Here is a 19,405-nt window from a genome sequence, read left to right on the forward strand (position 1 = left end):
TACCATACTTTTGGGTTCTACAATTTCCATTTTTAAATAACTTGTGTTTTTTTCCAGAGACATAGGGGTGTTTTTTTTTTTTTTTTTTTTTTTTTTTTGGGAAGCAGGGGCACACTCAAGGGAGAATGTGGGCTATCTTAGGAGTGAAGCTTCTGGGGTAAAACAGGGAACACATATTTATGGGAGAATGTGGACTAAGGGATAGACAGCCATATATATATTTTTTTGATGTGATTTTTTTTCCTATTTGTTTCAAGAGATTTTGTGATTGCTTACTGAATCATTGTTAAGATGGTTGTCTGAGAATCTTGGTCAGAATATTCGAATGTCTAATTATTCTCAGTATGAGCATAACACAATTAGTGACAGAGCCAGGACTCACACTGGAGTGAGGTTCTTCCAGGCTTGGAGTCTGCTTTGGATGGAAACATTTTAGATGGCAGAGATGGGACATCTCCTCCCTGGTGAATTTAGGTTCACTGAAAAGTAGACATCCAGGTGTGCAAGAGACTTATGGGGGAAAACACTTGTGGGAGGTGAAGGGGAGGGACTGGATGGGTGGGGCGAGGCTCCAGGTCACAGGCAGCAGAGTGGTGACTGTGAAGGGAGTGACAGGGACCAGGTGGAGCTGGGACAGCCTCAGTACAGCACAGCCCAAACCTTTACCACCGTTATGACAAGGTCTCCCTGGACCAGCGGGGGTCCTGAGCAGGGCTTGCCTGCTGGGCAGAGGTGGATGACTGAGAGCATCGCCCCATGGTCATCTGGGAGCAGCAGGCAAGAGGAGCCTCAGGGGTACTCTGGAGTTAGTTCCAAGGTGTGGCGGTCGAGGAGGGTCTTTCCAAGTCTGCCCTGAGCAACTTTCCTCATGGCAACCACAGCAGGTCACCCACATCCCCATCTCCACAAACGCTGCTCTTGGGCCATCACAGACCTATCACGTGTCTGAAATCTTTACAGGCCTGCAGAGGGGAGGAGCTGCAGACTTATTTTGAGATGGTCATGTCAGAAAATGCTCCCTTTTCCCTTTCCAGTTGATGCCATTTGCTGACTCTACAGTCTGCATCACACACACAGTGTACACAGCGACAAACAGGGGATACTGCAGGCTCTGCTCAGCAATGCCATGTCCTAACCCCCGTGGTTTCTGTTCTGCATAGGTATGGTTTGAGTCTGGATGAGATGAGAGCTCTGACAGTTCAGAGAGTGAAGTTTATCCTGGGTCATCCACTGTTGAAACATGCATTTCAGGAACAGGTGAGTGTCCTTGTTACTTTTATGTGGTGGTGTGGCGTGCGTGCTTGTGTGTGTGTGTGTGTGTGAAAGAGAGAGATTTCATTTGGTTTGCTTTTGCCATGTATGCAAGCTCATTTACCTTGTTCTGGGGCATGCTGACAGACCAGGCCACTGGGTAGGAGGCAACTTCTTCAGATCCCTTCTCTTCCCTGCTCCCTATGAACCTCACTGACCCCTTCCCTAGGTCCACATGTCCACTTCTTTAAGCTCACAGGCTGGGGAACAGGAGAATCAGCAGAAGTAATGAAATATTTGTTCACAAAATCCATGTCATTTTAGGCATAAAGTCTAAATAGCTGATAAATAGAAATAACTCATTTTAGAGGCTTTTAATTGGAATTGTCCAAAGTTTGTCTAAAAATTGCATTCTAAATTCAGTGATATTATTTTAGCTAATTTTAGCCTCAGAATAAAGAAAGAAGGAAAGAAGATGCTGATTGAAGGTTTCCTTTATGAGGCTGTAGGAGCCATCTATTTTAGTGAGGTTTTAAGTCCATTTCCATTTTATTCGGCTTCGGGGCTTCCTCCACATACCCCTTTTCATAAGGAGAAAGTACTGAAGCTCCTGGGGCAGCCTCTCATTGGGAGGGGCCAGAATGAGGGTGGACTGTGGCATAGGCGATGGCCGGGAGCCACCGCCATCCATCAGTGGCCCAGGCCCCTTCATGCCAGGTGGAGGGAGAGTCTGAGGATCGAGGGTGGCTCCTCCCCACTCAGGTGATCCCAGGAGACCCTTCTCTGTGGAGTGTAGATCAGAGTTGGGCGGGGGAGGGGGGTGTCTGGGATCCTTCCTGAGAATAGATCCCCTGATGAGCCTGCTCTTGAAATGTCACAGCCACCTTGAGTCTGGCAAGGGACTATGGCATCACCCCAGAGGAGCGTACAAGGACTTCCACCTGGCAGAAGAGCCCCCCACATGACAGAGTGAGGCAAGCTTGCAGAGCCTAAAATGTCCTTTCACACCAAGCAGATTGGCAAAGATTTTCAAGCCACCTAATCACCTCTTGCCGGAATGTACACTTGTAGCTGTGAATGAAACCGAGACTAGAAGGAAAAATCCGGCCCTCTCTGCTTCCAGCACATTCTCCGAGTCCAGCCTGCCCAGGCGCTGGGAGAAGGGCTGGTGGGTGAGCTCTTGGCACAAGGCCAGGCTCCTGCCTCTTTAACCAGCCCTACATGTCTGCGGCTCAAGTTCATGTCAGCGCTCAGAGCCGGGACCCCTTAATGAGGCTTGCTAATTGCTGCCCGACCTGCCGAATGTGGAAGATTAGCTTTTGTAATCCTGCCCCTGAAGCGTGTTGAGCCCTGAAGCCAATTATCCTCCTGTTTTCATGGCTCCCCTAGTGGTCTAAGCGGCTGGGATCACTTTCTGTCCTCAGTGATTGGGCACAATTCCTTGAGCAGGCGCAGGATGGGCTCTAGGTGGCCCTCCGGTCCCCTTCTGTTAGTTACCTCGCCTATTTGGCACCTTTCTCCATGCGAATTCTCAAGAGCCAGTGAACCCGAAGGAACTCAACCCGCCATCAGCACGGCAGGCTCGTCTCATCGTGAGGATGTCACAGGACTCAGCAGCACATCTGTGTTCGAAGGCTCTCAAATTCCACCCCATAAACAGCTGGAGGAGCTGTCCACATCCAGTAATTCTAGAAGTGTTCCATGATTCATCCCGCCTCTTAATAAAACCATGGAGTCATGGCTGTCCAGAGAGAGAGCCAGGCCCTCCCCTCTCTCCCTGGCCCCCGTTTCGAATTAATTTTTGTGGGTGAGCCGATGCGCTCCGAGGTGGAGGCGCCATGTGATGTAGGAGGATGACGTTCTCAGGCACAGATGAGGAGGGAGCTTCATTTGTTCCAGGTCTCTATGGACAGTTCACAGGCCAAGAATAAGCCATTAAAATATTTCCACTCTGTGTTCTCCCCTCTGACCATCTGTAATGGATTTGGGATGTTCCAATAATCATAAAGAGAAAAACACGTGCGCACTCAGACACGTACGCACGACACGCACGCAGCGTGAACAGCCGTTGCACTCCATCCGGCTCCTCCTGCACCTGTTTGTAGTGACCTCACCTTTGTGCACATCAGCCAAGAGCTCTCTCGTTCACCTCAGGATTCCAGGATTGGGTCTTGGGGGCGGGGAGGGGGCAGAGTTGTGATTCCCCGTGTCCAGATAAGGAGATAGAGGACTAGGTTGGTTGTCCGCTTTGTGGCAGTGCTGGGGCAGGAGCTGGGACTCCTGCCTGCGGAGCCTTGTGTGGGCAGCATTCCCAGGGATACCTGTCCCTGGAAGCTGAAAGAGGCTGAGATGTGCCTCAGTCATCACCGTAACCATCATCCTGAGGCTTACTGGGCACCTACATTGTGCCAGTCGTAGTGCTAAGAGCTTTAAAGGGATGATTTCTGTGACTACACCACATCCCTCATGGTATTCCTGCTTTACAGGTAGGTAATCAGAGCTGAACGTCTGGTTATATAACTAGTGGGTTGTATGTGTAACTAATAGAGCTCAGGTTCAAGCCCAGGTAGTCTGCTTTCTGAGCCCACTTCGGTCTGGTGGAGTTCACCCCTGGCTGTGTGTTGGAGCCCCCTGGGGAGCTTTTGAATATCCTGTTGTATAGGCTTTTGCTCAGGCCAATCAAATCAGCATTTTCATCCGCCAGATGATCCAGTATGCATTGGGGGTTGAGTACTGCTGTGCTTTGTTTCTGTTTTAGTCAGCTTTGTGCTGCTAAGACTAACATACCTGACAAGAAAAACTGAGAGGAGGAAAAGATTCTTTTGGCTCATGGTTTCAGAGATTCAGTCCATGGTGGGCTGACTCCATACCTTTAGGCTTGAGGTGAGAAGGTTAGCAGGAGGTTGTGGTAGAGGAAAGTCACTCAGTTTGAGACAGGCAGGACGTAGAAAGAGCTTTTAGTGCAAGGGTCCAGGGATAATATAATCCCCAAGGTCATGCCCCATTGACCTACTTCCTCCAGCCACAACCTATCTGCCTATAGTCACCACCCAATAATCCATTAATCCATCGATTAGATCGCCAGTCTCATGATCTAATCATTTCACCTCTGAACATTCCTGCATAGTCTCACACAGGAGCTTTTGGAGGACATGTCAACATTTCTTTCCAGTCAAGGGACCCAGTTGAGGTCAACTTGCTCTTGGCCAAGTATAGAAAGAGTTAGGAAGTGATATGTGAACAGTGAAGCCCCCACCCCCACAACCATCTCCTCTCCTTTTCTGAGTGCTGGTCTTCCACACACCCATGAGCCACATGGCTGGGGGCATGATATCATCACCTAAACCAGTGATTCTCAAAGTATAGTCTGAGGGCCCTGGGTGTCCTTACTTGAAAAGTAGATGTCCAGCTGGGCATGGTGCATGCCTGTAATCCAAGAGACTCTGGAGGCTGAGGGAGGAGGATAGTAAGTTTGAAGCCAACTTGAGCAAAATAAAAAATAAAAAGGACTGGGGATGTAGCTCAGTGGTAAAGTTCTCCTGGGTTCAATTCCCAGTACCAAAAGGAAAAAAGAAAGAAAGAAAGAAAGAAAAGTAGATGTCCAAATACAGTATATGTATGTGACACTGTATTTTTATCATAAACTTCAAACAAAGCAACATATCACAACAAACTGAGTGCAAAAACAGATGTGAGAGTTTAGCTATCTTCTTTTGGGTTGGATCTTTAAAAAATTAGCAAAAAATGCTACCATCCTTTCACTGAATTTTTTTTTTAAATTATGGTTATTTTTTATAAAAAAATTATGCCATTTATATTAACATGTAATTGATTTACTGTTAGTTTAAAAATTAATTAATAAGTTAAAAATTCTCAGTTTTAATTACTAATTTGGTAAATTGCTAAATATAATCTGCAAAAAAAAAAAAAGTCCCATTGGAATTCTCAGTAGTTTTTAAGTGTAAAGGGGTCCAAGGACCATAAAATTTGAGCACTGTTGATCTAAATCATCTGCATTTTCCTCAGGAAGTCCAGTCTCAAAAACTTGGAGGGGAATTGGCAGAAGATTGGTGGTTGTATATATATATATTATACTTATTGTAATTATCTATATTTGAATAGAATTTTAGATAATCTCGGAATTTTTTTTAATACTTAGATATTTAAAGAGGCATCAGGTAGGTGATCAGATCAAAAGTGGAATAATATTCTAAGGTCAGCTCACCACCAAAAGCTTTCCTGATTAATCTCTGAGAAAAGAAATAACTTTTCCCAGGAACCATTTAAATTTGAGCTTTCGTTGTATTGCAGAAACTTAGCTGATCAGGAAACATGCCAAGAGTCTGAGGATACCTGTCTGTCACTGGTCATTCATGGCAGCCTGTCCCACCAGCCCCCCACCCTATTGCTCACAGATACCAGTGCCAGCCCCCGATGACCCTGTAGACCTGGCCATGCACATCTCCTCCCAACCCGACCCCCGTTCTGGTCTTGACCTGCTTACTCAGCTCTTGGCTCTGTCCCCCTGGCCTTGGCTTCCTCCTTAGCCCTCTGGCTTCTGTTTGTCCTGGAACCCAGACTTTTCCTAGTGGGCTGTGACAGGCTGCCCTAGATCTTGGTCCTATTTGCTGCCTTTGGCAGGAGTCTCTGTCCCAGCTCCAGCTCTAAAAACTTGGACATTGGCCACTTGGCCATGACTCTGGCCAGGCCAGCCCTGTCCCCATGGGATACTTGAAGGATTTGAGTGGAGATGACAGGATGGAGTGGCCTGTTTATAGAAGTCCCTCTGTGTAGATTGGCAACCAAACTGTGTTGTCATCTGTGATGGCCAAAGAGATTACTTAAAAGGGCACACCAAGGAGTGATTTGGGACCTTCCCCAGGACTCCAGTGCAGCTGGAATCATGGTGTTATTTATTCTTTGACACTGCAATTATTCTGCACAATAAAATATTTTATTTTTAAGGCTTAATTATCACTCTTGCAGTGAAATATTATGTCAATAATATCATTTGCTTATCATCTTCTATGTCCTTTCTATGTGCCAGGTGAAGCGATTCATTAATTTTACAAATATTTATTGAGCTCTTACATGATCCAGGCATTGTTCAAAGGACAGTGAAAAATGCAGGCAAAAATACCTGTCTTTGTGGAACTTAAATTTTTGTGGGGGAAGAGACAGACAATAAACCAAACAATGCATTTGTGGCTTATCAGTGATAAATACTGTGGATAAAAATCAAATATAATAAATTAGAAAGAATAAAAGTAAGTTTTCTCAGATGTATATGTTCTTATATATTAGAAGAGCCCAATAATTCCAAAAAAAAAGACCCTTCTAGAACTAATAAATGAATTCATTAAACGTGCAGGATAAAAATCAACATACAGAAATAAGTTGCATTTTTATGTCCTAATGATGAACTATTGAAAGGAAACTGAGAAAAATTTTATTTATAGTAGCTCAAAAAGCATAAGATACTGAGGAACAAACTTAACAAATGAGAAGAAAGTCTTATATATTGAGAACTATAAAATATTTGTGTAGTAATTGAACAAGACACAAACAGATAGAGAGGCATCCCATGTTCATAGATTAGAAGATACTATTGTTAAGTTGTATGTAAACAACAGAGTCAGTGCAATCCTTTTTTTTTCCAGAAATAGAAAAACCCATCCTAAATTCTAAAATTCATCTGGAATCTTAAGGGACTCTGAAGAAGCAAAACAGTCCTCAAAAAGAAAAACAATTTAGAGGTTCCACACTTCAAATAGTGGAACCTCCAAAACTTACTACAAAGCTATAGTAGTTGAAACAATATGGTACTGACATAAACACAAAAATATAGAACAATGGAAGAGTTAAAGAACACCCAGAAAGAAAGCCTTACATATATGGTTGATCACTTCTGAGAAGGGTGCCAAGACCATTCAATAAAGAAAGGAAATATTATCAACAAATGGTGCTGGGACAATTGTAAGGTGTATGCTCCATATACAAAAATTAACTCAAAATAGATTAAAGACTTGGGCTGGGGCTGGGGCTCAGAGGTGGAGTGCTTGCCTGGCATGTGTGAGGCACTGGGTTTGATCTTCATCACCTCATAAAATAAAAATAAAGATATTGTGTTCACCTATAACTAAAAAGTAAATATTAAAAAAATGGATTATGCAGGCTGAGGTTGTGGCTCAGTGGTAGAGCACCTGCCTAGTATGTGTGAGGCACTGGGTTCGATTCTCAGTACCACATATAAATAAATAAAAATAAAGGTCCATTGGCAACCAAAAAAAAAAAAAAGAAATAATAGATTAAAGACTTAAATGTAAGACTAAAGCTAATAAACTATTACAAAAACTATTGGATGTGTCAATGGTTTCTTTGATAGAAACCAAAACATGTTTTTAAAAATAAATTTATTTTAAACAATTTTAGAAAAAAATTAATAAAAATTTGTCTAAAAAATGAATTGGACTACATCATAGTTAGAAACTTGTGTGTCAAAGGGGCCGTGGTTTGAATGTATCCTCAAAGTTTATGTGTTGGAAACTTAAGCCCCAACATAATGCTGTTATCATGGCAGTCAGTGGGTTCCGGATAAAATGAGTTTGGCTACCTCCACATCCCACATGCTCTTTTGTCCTTCTGCCTTCCACCTTCCATCATGGGATGATACAGCAAGAAGATGTTTTCTTGATGTGAACCCTTGAACTTTGGGCCTCCCAGCCTCCAGTACTGTAATAACTAAGTTTCTGTTCTTAATGAATTACCCAGGCTCAGGTATTGTGGGATAGCCACACAAAACAGTCTAACAGAGTGAAAAGACAATGTTTGCAAATCAGACATCCCATAAAGGATTGATGTCTGGAATATATTGAAGAACCCTACAACTCAACTAGGGCAACAACAATAAATAACCAGATTTAAAAACAGTCAAAGGACTTGAAGAGAGATTCCTGCAGTTCAGATGTACAAACGACCAATAAACACACGAAACGGTGCTCAACATCATTGATCATTAGGGAAATACAAATGACGACGACCAGGAGGAGATACCACCCACACCCATTAGGATGGCAGTGTAAGGAAGCAATAGCAGCAGCAGCAGCAGCCAGCAAGGGTTGGAGAGGATGTGGCTAACTGGGACCCTGGCACATTGCCAGTGCCTTGGTGGAACTATAAACAGTGTAGCCTCTGGGCAAGGCAATGTGGAATTTCCTTAAACAATTAAACACAGAATTGCTGATGACCCAGACATTCCATTTATTGGTACATATCCCAAAGAATAAAATTAGGGACTCAAACAGATATTTGTATTACCATGTTAACAGTAGCATTATTCACAATGGTCCAAAGATGGAAACAACAGAATGTCTATCAACAGATGCATGGATGAACTGAATATGGTGTATACAGACATACAGTGGACATTGTTTGGCCTTAAGAAGAAGAAAAATTTGATGCCTGCTACAACATGGATGAATCTTGAAGACCTTATACTAAGGGCAATAAGCCAGTCACAAAAGGATGAATGCTGTAGGATTCTATCTGTATGAAGTATCTACAGTCGTCAAATTCATGGGACAGAAAGCAGACAGGCCATTTCTATGTTCTGAGGGGAAATGAGAATGGAGAGTTATTAATGGGTGAGAGTTTCAGTGTGGGATGATGAAAAAGTTCTGAAGCTGGTAATGGTTGCATGGTGTACTTAGCACCACAGAACTGTATGCTCAAAATGGTTGACATAAGTGGAGTGTGGTACACACCTGTAATCCCAACTACTCAGGAGGCTAAGGCAGGAGGATTGCAAGTTGAAGGCCAGTCTCAACAACTTAGCAAGACCCTGTCTTAAAAAAAAAAATGGGCTGGGGTCGTAGCTCAGTGGTAGAATTCTGCCCCTTCTGGGTTTAATTCCTGGTACTGAAAACAATAGATGGAAATAATAAATTTTATGTTATGTATATGTTGAAAACATTTTTTAAAAATCAAGAATCTAGAGATGCTGGGAGAGTTGGAGAGACGGAGGTGCTCCATGGTTAGGTGAAGATGCCTAAGAGGATGGGAACTGAACTAGGTGGGTGTCATGGGAATAGCATCCAGGCGGAGGGAACAGCAGATATGAGGGCCTGAGGGCAGGCGGGAGGGTCCTGGGCTTGTTAATGGAGCAATAGGGCACTTGGCGGGAGCAGAGTAGGGGGTGATGGACCTGGGAGGTGGTGGGGAGCTGGAACTCGAGGTGCTTTATAAGAGGTTTCTTTGGAGTGGCTGAAATGGGAGGCTTGGAGGGACCCGGTGGAGCAGGATATGATTTGACATTTCTCCAGGATCCCCTGGCTGCTGCTGACTCTATGAGGGCAGGTCTGCACACAAAGATGAGTTGAGAGGGTTTTTCAGTCACCTAGGACCAAGGTGGTACTGGCTGGGACCAGACTGGCCAGTCAGGGTGATGGATGTGGCTGAGTTAGAGGCTGCTGAAGGGAAAGCAGTGGGGTCTGTTGAGTGATGGACGTGAGAGAGTGGGAGAGAAGGACGGCACGTTGGTTCCGTGGTGTTTTGCCTGAGCAACTAGAAGGACAGGGTATTGTCCACCAAAGTGGGGCCGTCTGTTGAGAGCCACAACCAAGTCAGGATGGTGCCTGGCATTTTGCCAGAAGGAGTGGTTGAGGGTTAGGGCCAGCAAGCCATTAAGATGATGATAATTAAGTTCAGCTGTGTATCATTATTAAGATAATGACTGATTGCTGTAACTGGATGATGCTAAATTGAAACAAGCTGTGTATTCAGTTGTGTATATAAACCTCTGCTGTCCGGCAATAAGGCGGCTCCTGCTACCTCGGGTGCCCGCTACTTTTGAGTTCTCATGGAGTTCCCATTGAGTTCTCGCGGAATCCCCGTTGAGTTCCCGTTGAGTTCTCAAATAAAATTAGTTCCTGTTTAAACCTACAAGTGGCTCGTGACCTCCCGGTTATTTGTGCCCAGCCAGACGGCAGCCATCCAAGCAGATCTGAGGTTAAGTCAGGAGTTAGCCCCGGGATGTGACCAACAGCTTGAGGAGCGTGGGAGGTCAAGGGCATAGAGATGAGTTAGAGCTGTGAGGCTGGGTGGGTCCCCAAGGCGTGTGTGGTGATGGAGAAGAGGAGGCTTGAGGACTGAGCTTGTCTGGTGATGAGAAGGACCAGAGAGGAGACTGGGCAGGAGCCAGAGAAGTAAAACAGGGCTGGCAGGCATTTGGCACCCAGTATCCCACTAAACCCCCTGGGAAATCCACGACTAAGTGTGACCCTCCAGTTTCCAGGCCCGGGCAACGCCTAGAGAGAGAACGTAGCTCAAGAGCAAGAGCTAAAGAGCAAGGGAGCAGGGCAGGATTCAAATCAGATCTGCGCAGACCTGGGTGGCCAAGATCTACCCCGCCTGGCCTTCTGTTGAGGTGCGGAAAGAGCAGAGGCCTCCAACTTGAGATAAATAGGAGACCATTCCTGTTTCCAAGGGTCTAGGATTTGCTGGGCCAGGGCTGGTTCAAATCAGCCACAGGGTGATGGCCAAGGAAGGGGCAAAGATAGCACAGCAAGGCCAGTCAGGTGGACACTGAGCACAGCAGGCTGCTCAGAGCTCAGTGGCGACCTCGTGTGTGTGATGGAGGAGGTTGCCCTAATGATGGTACCTGGGGAGAGGCCAGTCTGACTTCAAGGGTGAGGACAAGGTGTTGTCATTTATGGCCATCCAAACATGGCATGTGGATACCATTGGTGGTTCCCAGTGGCTCCCTCCCTGACAAAGGGTGAAGCTTGGGCACAGGCACCTGACCTGAGAACCTCCCACCAGGGCCACTGAACAGGCAGGGAGAATCATGCATAGAGAAACAGGTACGAGTCCTGGGCCTCCGGCCCTGAAGCACCTCAGTGCTGTTTCCCCCTAGTTCCTGGCACTGGAACCAGCTTGGTTCTTACCTGTTTCCAAGTCTGTTTCTCTGCCTTCCACTGATGCCATGAGATTTGGAGAGGTGTCAGTTACAGATGGACAAGATACCAAGATTGGCAAACCCTCACTGGGAGAAATGCTGAAAAATTCCTCATTATCAAGGTGATACCTGTTCACTATAGGAAAGTCAAAACTACATATAGGCAAACACACACATACACACACACACACACACACACACACACATACCCCAAATGTAACTGGTAGCAGGATTGCATATGCAATCTGTTTTCTCACCCAAATGGAGTGATCACAGAATAATTTTCTCACCATTTTGGGATGGTTTCAGGTTTCTGATTTTGGAATCAGTTCGACAAGGGCTCATGTCTGGCTCCTTCACTGAGAGGCTGTGGCCTGGGGCACACTTCTCACTTCTCCTATTCTCAGTTTCTTCCTCTGTGAATTGTGGATGCTGACAGCACTTACCTTGAAGTGCTGAGGAGAGGCGTGAAGGCACATCACAAGTGAATGTTCAGACTGTGCTTGGGTACATATGATTGCTGGGTGACTCCCGGTGACATCGCCTGACCAAACAGTTCTTAAATAGCCATAATTCATCTTTCACAAAGGGAAATAATAACTGGGACAACATTTTCTCATGGCATTAAAATTAATGGAAAATGCTGTAGTTTCACACTAACAGAAAACTAAACTCACACATCAAACTGGTCATGTCAATAGGATATATTCACTATTAGATGCTATCAATATAATAATGACATTATATGCTTTTCAAATCAATCCTGTGATTACACTAATAATTAGAAAAGTTTCCCAAGTAGTTAGGTATTTGGTAGGAAGTATATGTTGCTAAGAAAAGAGATATTAAATTTGAGATGAGAATTTGGAAAATGCTGTATGTCAGAAGGCTGAAATCATGTTGTTACAAAATGAAAAGTACCCTAGACAGAGCCACAGGAACGCCACCTCTTATTGGTCTTGTACTGAGTTTTCCTGGAATGGTCACAGGCCCCTCAAGAGAAGTACATGGCTACTGCCTTTGCTTCCAAATGCTTCCAGAACTCTGTGCATGGAGGTAGGATACCCTACTTGTGACGCCCAGAATCCACCAGGGGACAAGGGCCAGATGTGGAGGCCACGCTGACAGGCTTAGATTTCTTGCAATGGCAAATGAGGTCACTGGAGATTTTCATCATGGAGGATGGAGGGAGGAAAGAGACACACCATGATGCTGATTTTAAAACGACTATAATGCCTTCATCAAAATTTATAGGTTGTTCCAACAACCTGTGGAAATGCAAAGGACCTAGGATATTTGAACTAATTCTGACACAGGATGAAGTTGGAAGACTCTCATTACATGATTTCAAAACCTAATACAAAGATACTCAAAAGATTAAGGTGTTGATTTGGATAGACAAAGAGATCAAGGGCACAGAAGTGGAGAGTCCTTGAAAGTAACTCAGATATTTATGATTAGTTGATGGGGTAACTAATGTTTCTATGGGGTAAGAAATGTCTTTGTAATAAATGGTATTGGAACAACTAGATAAGCATATAGAAAAAAAGTCACCCTTTATCCCTTCCTCACACTATACACAATAGTACTTGGGGTGTATTATCTGCCTAAGCACAAATTCCAAAATTACAATATTTGTAGAAGAACAAAGGAAAATGTCATTGTGACTTTAGGACAGGCCAGGTCCATTATAGAAGACTCCTTCTGTGAAAAACATCAAATATGCATAAACCAAAAAGTGACAAATTGACTTTCATTAACAATTAAAAGCTGATATCCATCAAAAGAAATCATTAAAGAAATAAAAAGGCAATTGCAATGTAGGAAAAATATCAGCAGTTTATTTATTTAGCAAAGCTTATATCTAGATGAAATTTTATAATAACAACAAGAACAACAACAATAATGAAAGATCCTAGTGCCTGATATTTGGGGCAGGGTGGGGACAGAATCCAGCTGGGAGGCTGTTACAATAGTCCAGGCACAAGACGGCCATGGGGAGAGGAGGGGGGAATCTTGTGGAGGGTTAGAAATGATGAGCTCAGAAAGCAAGAGCCTCACCTGGATCCTGAAACCCACTAATCTGTGCATTTTACTCTGACTTTTTCCTCTTTATAAAATCATTTGAGGATCATTCTCACAAAGGACATAGATTCAGTAAGACTGAATCTATAACTAAAAATTGGAACAGAAATTAGGAGAAGCAAGTACGCCAGTTTGGAGACTCATATTAGAAAATGAAGATGAGAAAACTCTGCTCAGGACTCTTGGCTGGGCACTTAACACAGGCTGCCCACCCAGTGCAAAGGGATCCATGGGGACTTCTGACATCAGAGGAAGGCAGCTCAGATCACCACACCCAACCAGTTCCGAATCACATTGGTTTTCACTGAGGAAGTATATATGCCTTTTAGGAACTCTGGGGGTTTAGAAAACCAAAATTTTTGCAGATTTTGTAACAGAATACTAAATCACAGAGTTCTGCTACATTGAGTGCTCTGAAGAGCAGTACTTAAGGAAAAACTTGATCTTCCTTCTGTTCGAGACTGAATTTATTAAGCAAAAGTGTAAATAGCATGGGCTATAATTTAGGATGAAATATAAGCTTGAGTAGTCTACCCATATATTTATAGAATTATTATCATTTAAAATTGCTACCAATTTACATGATGACATGGAGATTGGGTTTGGACTGAATGTAGCAAGGGTAAATGAAGGCAGCATTGATACAACAGAAATGCTGCAAGAATGGATGCAGACAAACACGGGTTGATTATTGATTGGTTATGACAAGTATAAGTAATTCAGTTAGTGGCACCAGTTCAATGAGAGAGAAACTTGTCAATATTGAACATTCTTTAATTACGAACAACTAGCCAATCAGAAATGAAAGAAGAAAAGAGAGAAATTATGTATGGAGAAGATTTAAAAAATCTATACCAGTCAGGCAGTCTGTCAAATGAAGCTTAGTCTCAGGTTTGGAACTCTGGTTTGACTTCTTGAAAATGGATCAGTCCTCATGCACGCTTAGGTCAACATCACAGAATTAACAGTCAACTCCTACTGGCATTTCATTTCCCATCAGGTCCAATAGCAAAGGTGGCCATCTCCTGTGGAGACTGGGGAAGGGAAGTAATCAGCATAAACAATTTATGATGCTCAAAGATGGCCAAGTTTGGGCTGATTCTTCAGCAAATGTGTTTGCAATTTATTTTATACTGGTAAGTAAAAATGACCACAGTTTTGAATACCACTGATGACAAAATTATACTTCGACAATTGCCAGTATACATTAGGAGAATGAAATATGAAGAAAACTGTGAACTGTTGGCGATTCTGAGAGACTTAGACAGTCAATTCTGAGAGACTTAGACACTCCTGATGGTTTAGGTTTGAGCGGAGTAGGTGGCTTAAGGCAAAGGAAAGTCCGCTGCAGAGGACGACTCTCAGGAAGTTATCTAGGACACCCAGCAGGTTGACCTTAGGTGCTCTCTGGGGACAGGGTTGGTGGTGCAAAATTGGAGTTGATTTGTGAGGAGGCCCAGCCACCTGGAGTACTTAATGATGAGGACAGTGAGGGGTGGGGAGGCATCTGGATGGGGAACCTGGTCAGTCTGGTTTCTGATCCTGGCTCTGTCACCTGCCAGGTGCCGCTGGTTAGACAAGTCACTTGCATCCTTGAGCCTGGGCTTTTCCATCTCCTACCTGGGGTTAGGACTGCCATAAGGATCTGTGCAACAAAGGATACTTGGGCCCTCTGAGAAATCTGCAGATATCTGCAGTGGTTATTTTGTATTATTTACTAGTAACTGAATCTCCAGTGTGAGCCCGAGCTGGAATCGTGCAGTGGTATATGCTGCAGCCTGGAGTTATTTTAGGAAATAATCAATACAAGATGCATTGGGTCAGAGCCATGATAAGAGTCATAAATCTTGACAGTTGCTGTTTGATAAAATTAATAACGCTTGAGAGAAATATAAAAACCAACGGGAGGGGAAATATAGAGTGCATTTGGGGAGAGAGCTTATGCCAGTGTGGAGACAAAGCCATCCAGGGAGGCTGGCTGTTATCCTGATAGTAGAGAGTCACTGTGCACACAGGCACGTGTGCACACCCAGGAACAGACGCACACATTCACAGTTGTCTCCACACGCACACACATACATAGGTGTACATGTTTACAACCCATGCACAGGTAGGCATGCACGCTTATGTAAATGTGGATGCACAACATAAGTGTATGCACACATGTGCATGACTGTAGTAGATGCACATACACGCAGGTATGGTGTTGTGGCTGGTTCTCAGAGGGACTGGTCAGTGAGGACAAACGGCATTCATTCCAACAATGGGCAGTTAGAGTTTGTCCATTCATGGCGTCTCCCCCTTCTCAGGAAATGCTGGTTGCCTCTGAATTGTTAAAATGTACCAGCAATGGGGGCTTGGCCCCTCTCATTTCCTGCTGGTAGAGGAGCAAGCTCACCCACTGTGCAAGAGAAGAGGGCAGTGAAGCGAGACCAGGACCTCATGGTTTTAATGCCTCAAAGCCCAGAAATGGCCTCTGGTTAGGAAAGCAAAGAATATTGCTTTACCTTAGTCCAGAATGTTCCCCAACCTTTTCAGTCCTCTGTTTCCGTATGGACGTAGTCACCTGGGTGTGGATCCTGGGGTGCCTGCTCTGCTGAGGGAACTCTGGTAGGCCAGGCCAGGGCCGAACCTGGCTAAGGCCAAGCAAAGCCCAAGCAAAGCCCAAGCAAGGGGTGTCTGTCACCAGTGCAGGCGCGGTGGACTTGCTTCTATGTAAGAAAAGAGTCTGTGAGCCCTACATACATGTTCTCAGAAACTAATGGCCACATGGAAACAAGAGGAAAATGTTTGCTGCAGTGGAGTGTGGGGTTGCTTCTTAAACAATGACTTTTATTGTGTTTTATTGCAAAAGTAACATGCAGGCCAGGCGCGGTGGCACAGGCCACTAGTCCCAGAGCCTTGGGAGGTGGAGGCAGGAAGAGCCTGAGTTCAAAGCCAGCCTCAGCAACAGCAAGGTGCTAAGTGACTCAGTGAGACTCTGCCTCTAAACAAAACACAGAATTGGGCTGGGGATGTGGCTCAGTGATGGAGGGCCCCCGAGTTCAATCCCCAGAACGTGTCCCCCCCACGTAACATGCACATATTATAACAATGGGATTTCAAGGTCAAACCACAAGGAAACATTGACATTGGTTCTATCATGTTTGCAGGCAGAGAAGACGAAGAATTTTGTCAATCGGGGCCTCGTCATCGGGGAGGTGCTTTCCACGGCCGACCTGGCCACCAGTGTGAAGGTGAGTTCTCAGGCCCGGCAGCCTGCCTTCCCCTTTAGCCAGCGCGCCAGATCTGGTTTCCTCTGCTTTTTTTTTCCTATCGCTTTCTTTTCCTATCGCTTTATCATGGTTGTAGCAATGAGTTATTTTCATGGATCTTAATTTTATAAAAACAGTCTCATCACCTTATGTGATTTTTCTCTCTTCACTTAGGTATCATTGCTAAGGTCCATCCCAATGTTGCGACTCACTGTTCTTCTTAAGTAAAAAAAAAAATTTTTTAAATATTTTATTTTGAAAATTAAAACTGTATTTTGAAATGATAATGTTTAAAGAAAGTTACAAAAATAGTAGATCATGTGAAGCCTGTCTCCCCCAATGGTGACATCTGTGTAGCCATAATACAAACATAATTGACATTGGTACAATTCTGTTTAATGAGGATACAGACCTTAGTTTTCACATGCACATTTGTGTCTGTGTGTGTGTGTGTAGTTCTATGCAACTTGACACCATAAATAGATTCAGTAACCACTCTTCAATCAATCTATAGAACTGTCTCATCATTACAAAGAATCTTGGGGGTGCTACCCCTTCGTAGCTGTATCTATCCCCTACCTCACCGCTGACCTTTAGCCACAACAAATCTGTTCTCCATCTTTTAGTTAAATTACTGGGGGAATGACATAGAGAGGGCAGTTTGTTCATTTTCACTGATACATAATATTCCTTTGCATGAATATATCATAGCACTTATCCATTCACTTTCTCATGTTGCTTGCAGGATTTTGCTAATGTGAAAAATGCCACTGTGAATACTCTTGTGCATGTCTGGCATTGAACATTGGCACAGGCTTCCTTTAGCTATTTAACTAGGCATGGACTTGCTAGTTAGAGGAATGCCTGACACTAGAGGCCATGTCAGTATTATTGTATCAACTCAGCCCTGTCAAAAGCATACACTCCAATCCCAGGGTCCACATCCTCTCCACACCTGGAATCCTTAGGCTTCTCCTTTTTTGCCAATCCCATGGCCATAAAATGACATCTCACTGCTTTGTGAGGAGCTCACCAAGGGTGGTGAATGGACTAGCTCAGGTAGAGGGACCTCCACAGCCCTGCGTGGCTCCCTGAATCCCAACAGAGGCTTAATCCCAGGCTTAATCCCATGGCCCCGCCTTTCCCCTCTGGCCACTGTCGGGTCTGAAAACAAATTCCCTTGTCCAGACACCTGGTCCTTTTGTCTCCAGGGGAAAGATTTGTCTCCTGGACAAAGAACCTGAAGATAGATGATGGGGCAGGAAGCCAGGTTGCTTTGTGGTGAGTCCAAGATGGCAGCTATTTCAGTTCCACGTGAGCATTTTCTAGGGGTGAGAATGGAAAACAAAGAAATCTGTGCATGCCGACCTGTGGGGAGGGGTCCACCATCAGCCCCTTTTGGGGAAAGGCTGGCCTCCCTGTGATTCTTCCCTCCTGAATGGATCAGCTGTGGCTTTCAGAGAGAAGGGCAGTCGACCAAGAGACAACAAACAGCTCCTCCTCTCAAAAATGCTGAGGATCCCAGTCCAGGCTCATGGTCCCATCCTGGGGGTTCCTGTGCTACCCACCCCCCTACCCCTACCCGTCCCCCCTTGGGGTCTTGCAGTGAGCTCAGGGACAGAGTTGTGCGGGGAGTATTGGAATGAGCGGGGGGCAGACCTGAGGCTTCACAACAAAGGGCAGCCTGTGGCCCCCGCTTAGATCCTGGATCAAGCAGCAAACTGCAAAGGAATAGCACATGTCAGCTGGGAAAGTTTGAGGAGTGCACTTCAGGTGATGTCAGAGGACTTGTGTGATATTTTTAGGAGGGATAATGGTTTTAGAGCTGTTTTTAAAAAGTCTTTATCTTTTACAGATGCATAAAAAACATTTAGTGATGAAATGATAGGGTAAACTTCCTGATAATCCTGGGTGTGGGAAGGGAAGGCGATGGTGGGGGGAGATGAAGTGACATGGACCCCGAAGCTGCTGTTTGGGTCCAGAGTTTCCTTCTGGGATGATGAGAAGTTCTGGAAATGTAATGATTGCACAGCATTGTGAAGGGACTCAATGTCACTGAACTGTACACTAAAAGTGGCTAAAAGCTTTACAGTCTTTTATCACAATAAAAATAACTTAGTTAACAATAGTTACTATCAACTCCACTGATTCCCCACACACCAGTCACTGTGGGAGATCGCTGCCTGAACTTGGAGTCCTAGATAGTGGGAGAAACCTGTGCACCCTGCCCTGAGTCTGGCCTGGAAGCAGAGGCTCTGTCCTGGTCCTGCAGGTGGCGGAGAGCTTGCCCAGGAGGGCCTGTGCTGGGCTGGGAACAGCTTTCGTGAACTCTGGGTGGATCAGGGGTCCCCACCAGCCCTAGAGCAGTTGGCAGCCCTTGCCTTTCATACGAGCTGGCTGTCAACCTGGTGTCACCATCAACTCACGAAAGTCATCTGCACCCCCGGAGCTGGGCCTCGCCCAGTCTGTGTTCCTGTAGAGGCTCTGTGTTTCCCTGAGCGCTCTGGACAAACACGGTTCCGCTCAGCACTCCAGCCCAGTGCTGGCAGGGCTGGGGCTGGCTCAGAGCCACCCAGAGCAAAGGGCTAGGAAGGCCAGAGAGGTGCCAGGGACAATGGCTGTCTTCACGGGGGGCTCTGCATTCCCCGTGCAAGCTCAGGAGCCGCTCCATGGTCCTCCACCAAACACGTGGATATACCCGGGGCCTCCGAGGCCCGAAGGAGCCTAGTGCTTCCTCCCTGGCTGCACGTCGGCTCTCCTCTGCTCTCTGTTCTCCATCACCCAGCTCTCTGTCAGTCTGCTGGGCTGCCCTAGCAAGGTGCCACGGACCAGGGCTTCAGCCACAAGACATGTTTTCCCA

General features: G+C 45.1%; 1 protein-coding gene across 1 annotated transcript in view; it reads left to right on the forward strand.

The window, feature by feature from the left end:
* The window catches only part of Acoxl (acyl-CoA oxidase like), a 335,479-nt gene that overhangs the window by 29,215 nt on the left and 286,859 nt on the right, over positions 1–19,405 (forward strand). The window contains 2 exon segments of the mRNA XM_048810372.1: positions 1,161–1,257; positions 16,444–16,527. Coding sequence (XP_048666329.1) covers positions 1,161–1,257; positions 16,444–16,527 — 181 coding nt within the window.

The sequence above is a fragment of the Marmota marmota genome, unplaced genomic scaffold, assembly GCF_001458135.2.
Source record: "Marmota marmota marmota unplaced genomic scaffold, marMar, whole genome shotgun sequence".
Lineage (NCBI taxonomy): Eukaryota > Metazoa > Chordata > Mammalia > Rodentia > Sciuridae > Marmota > Marmota marmota.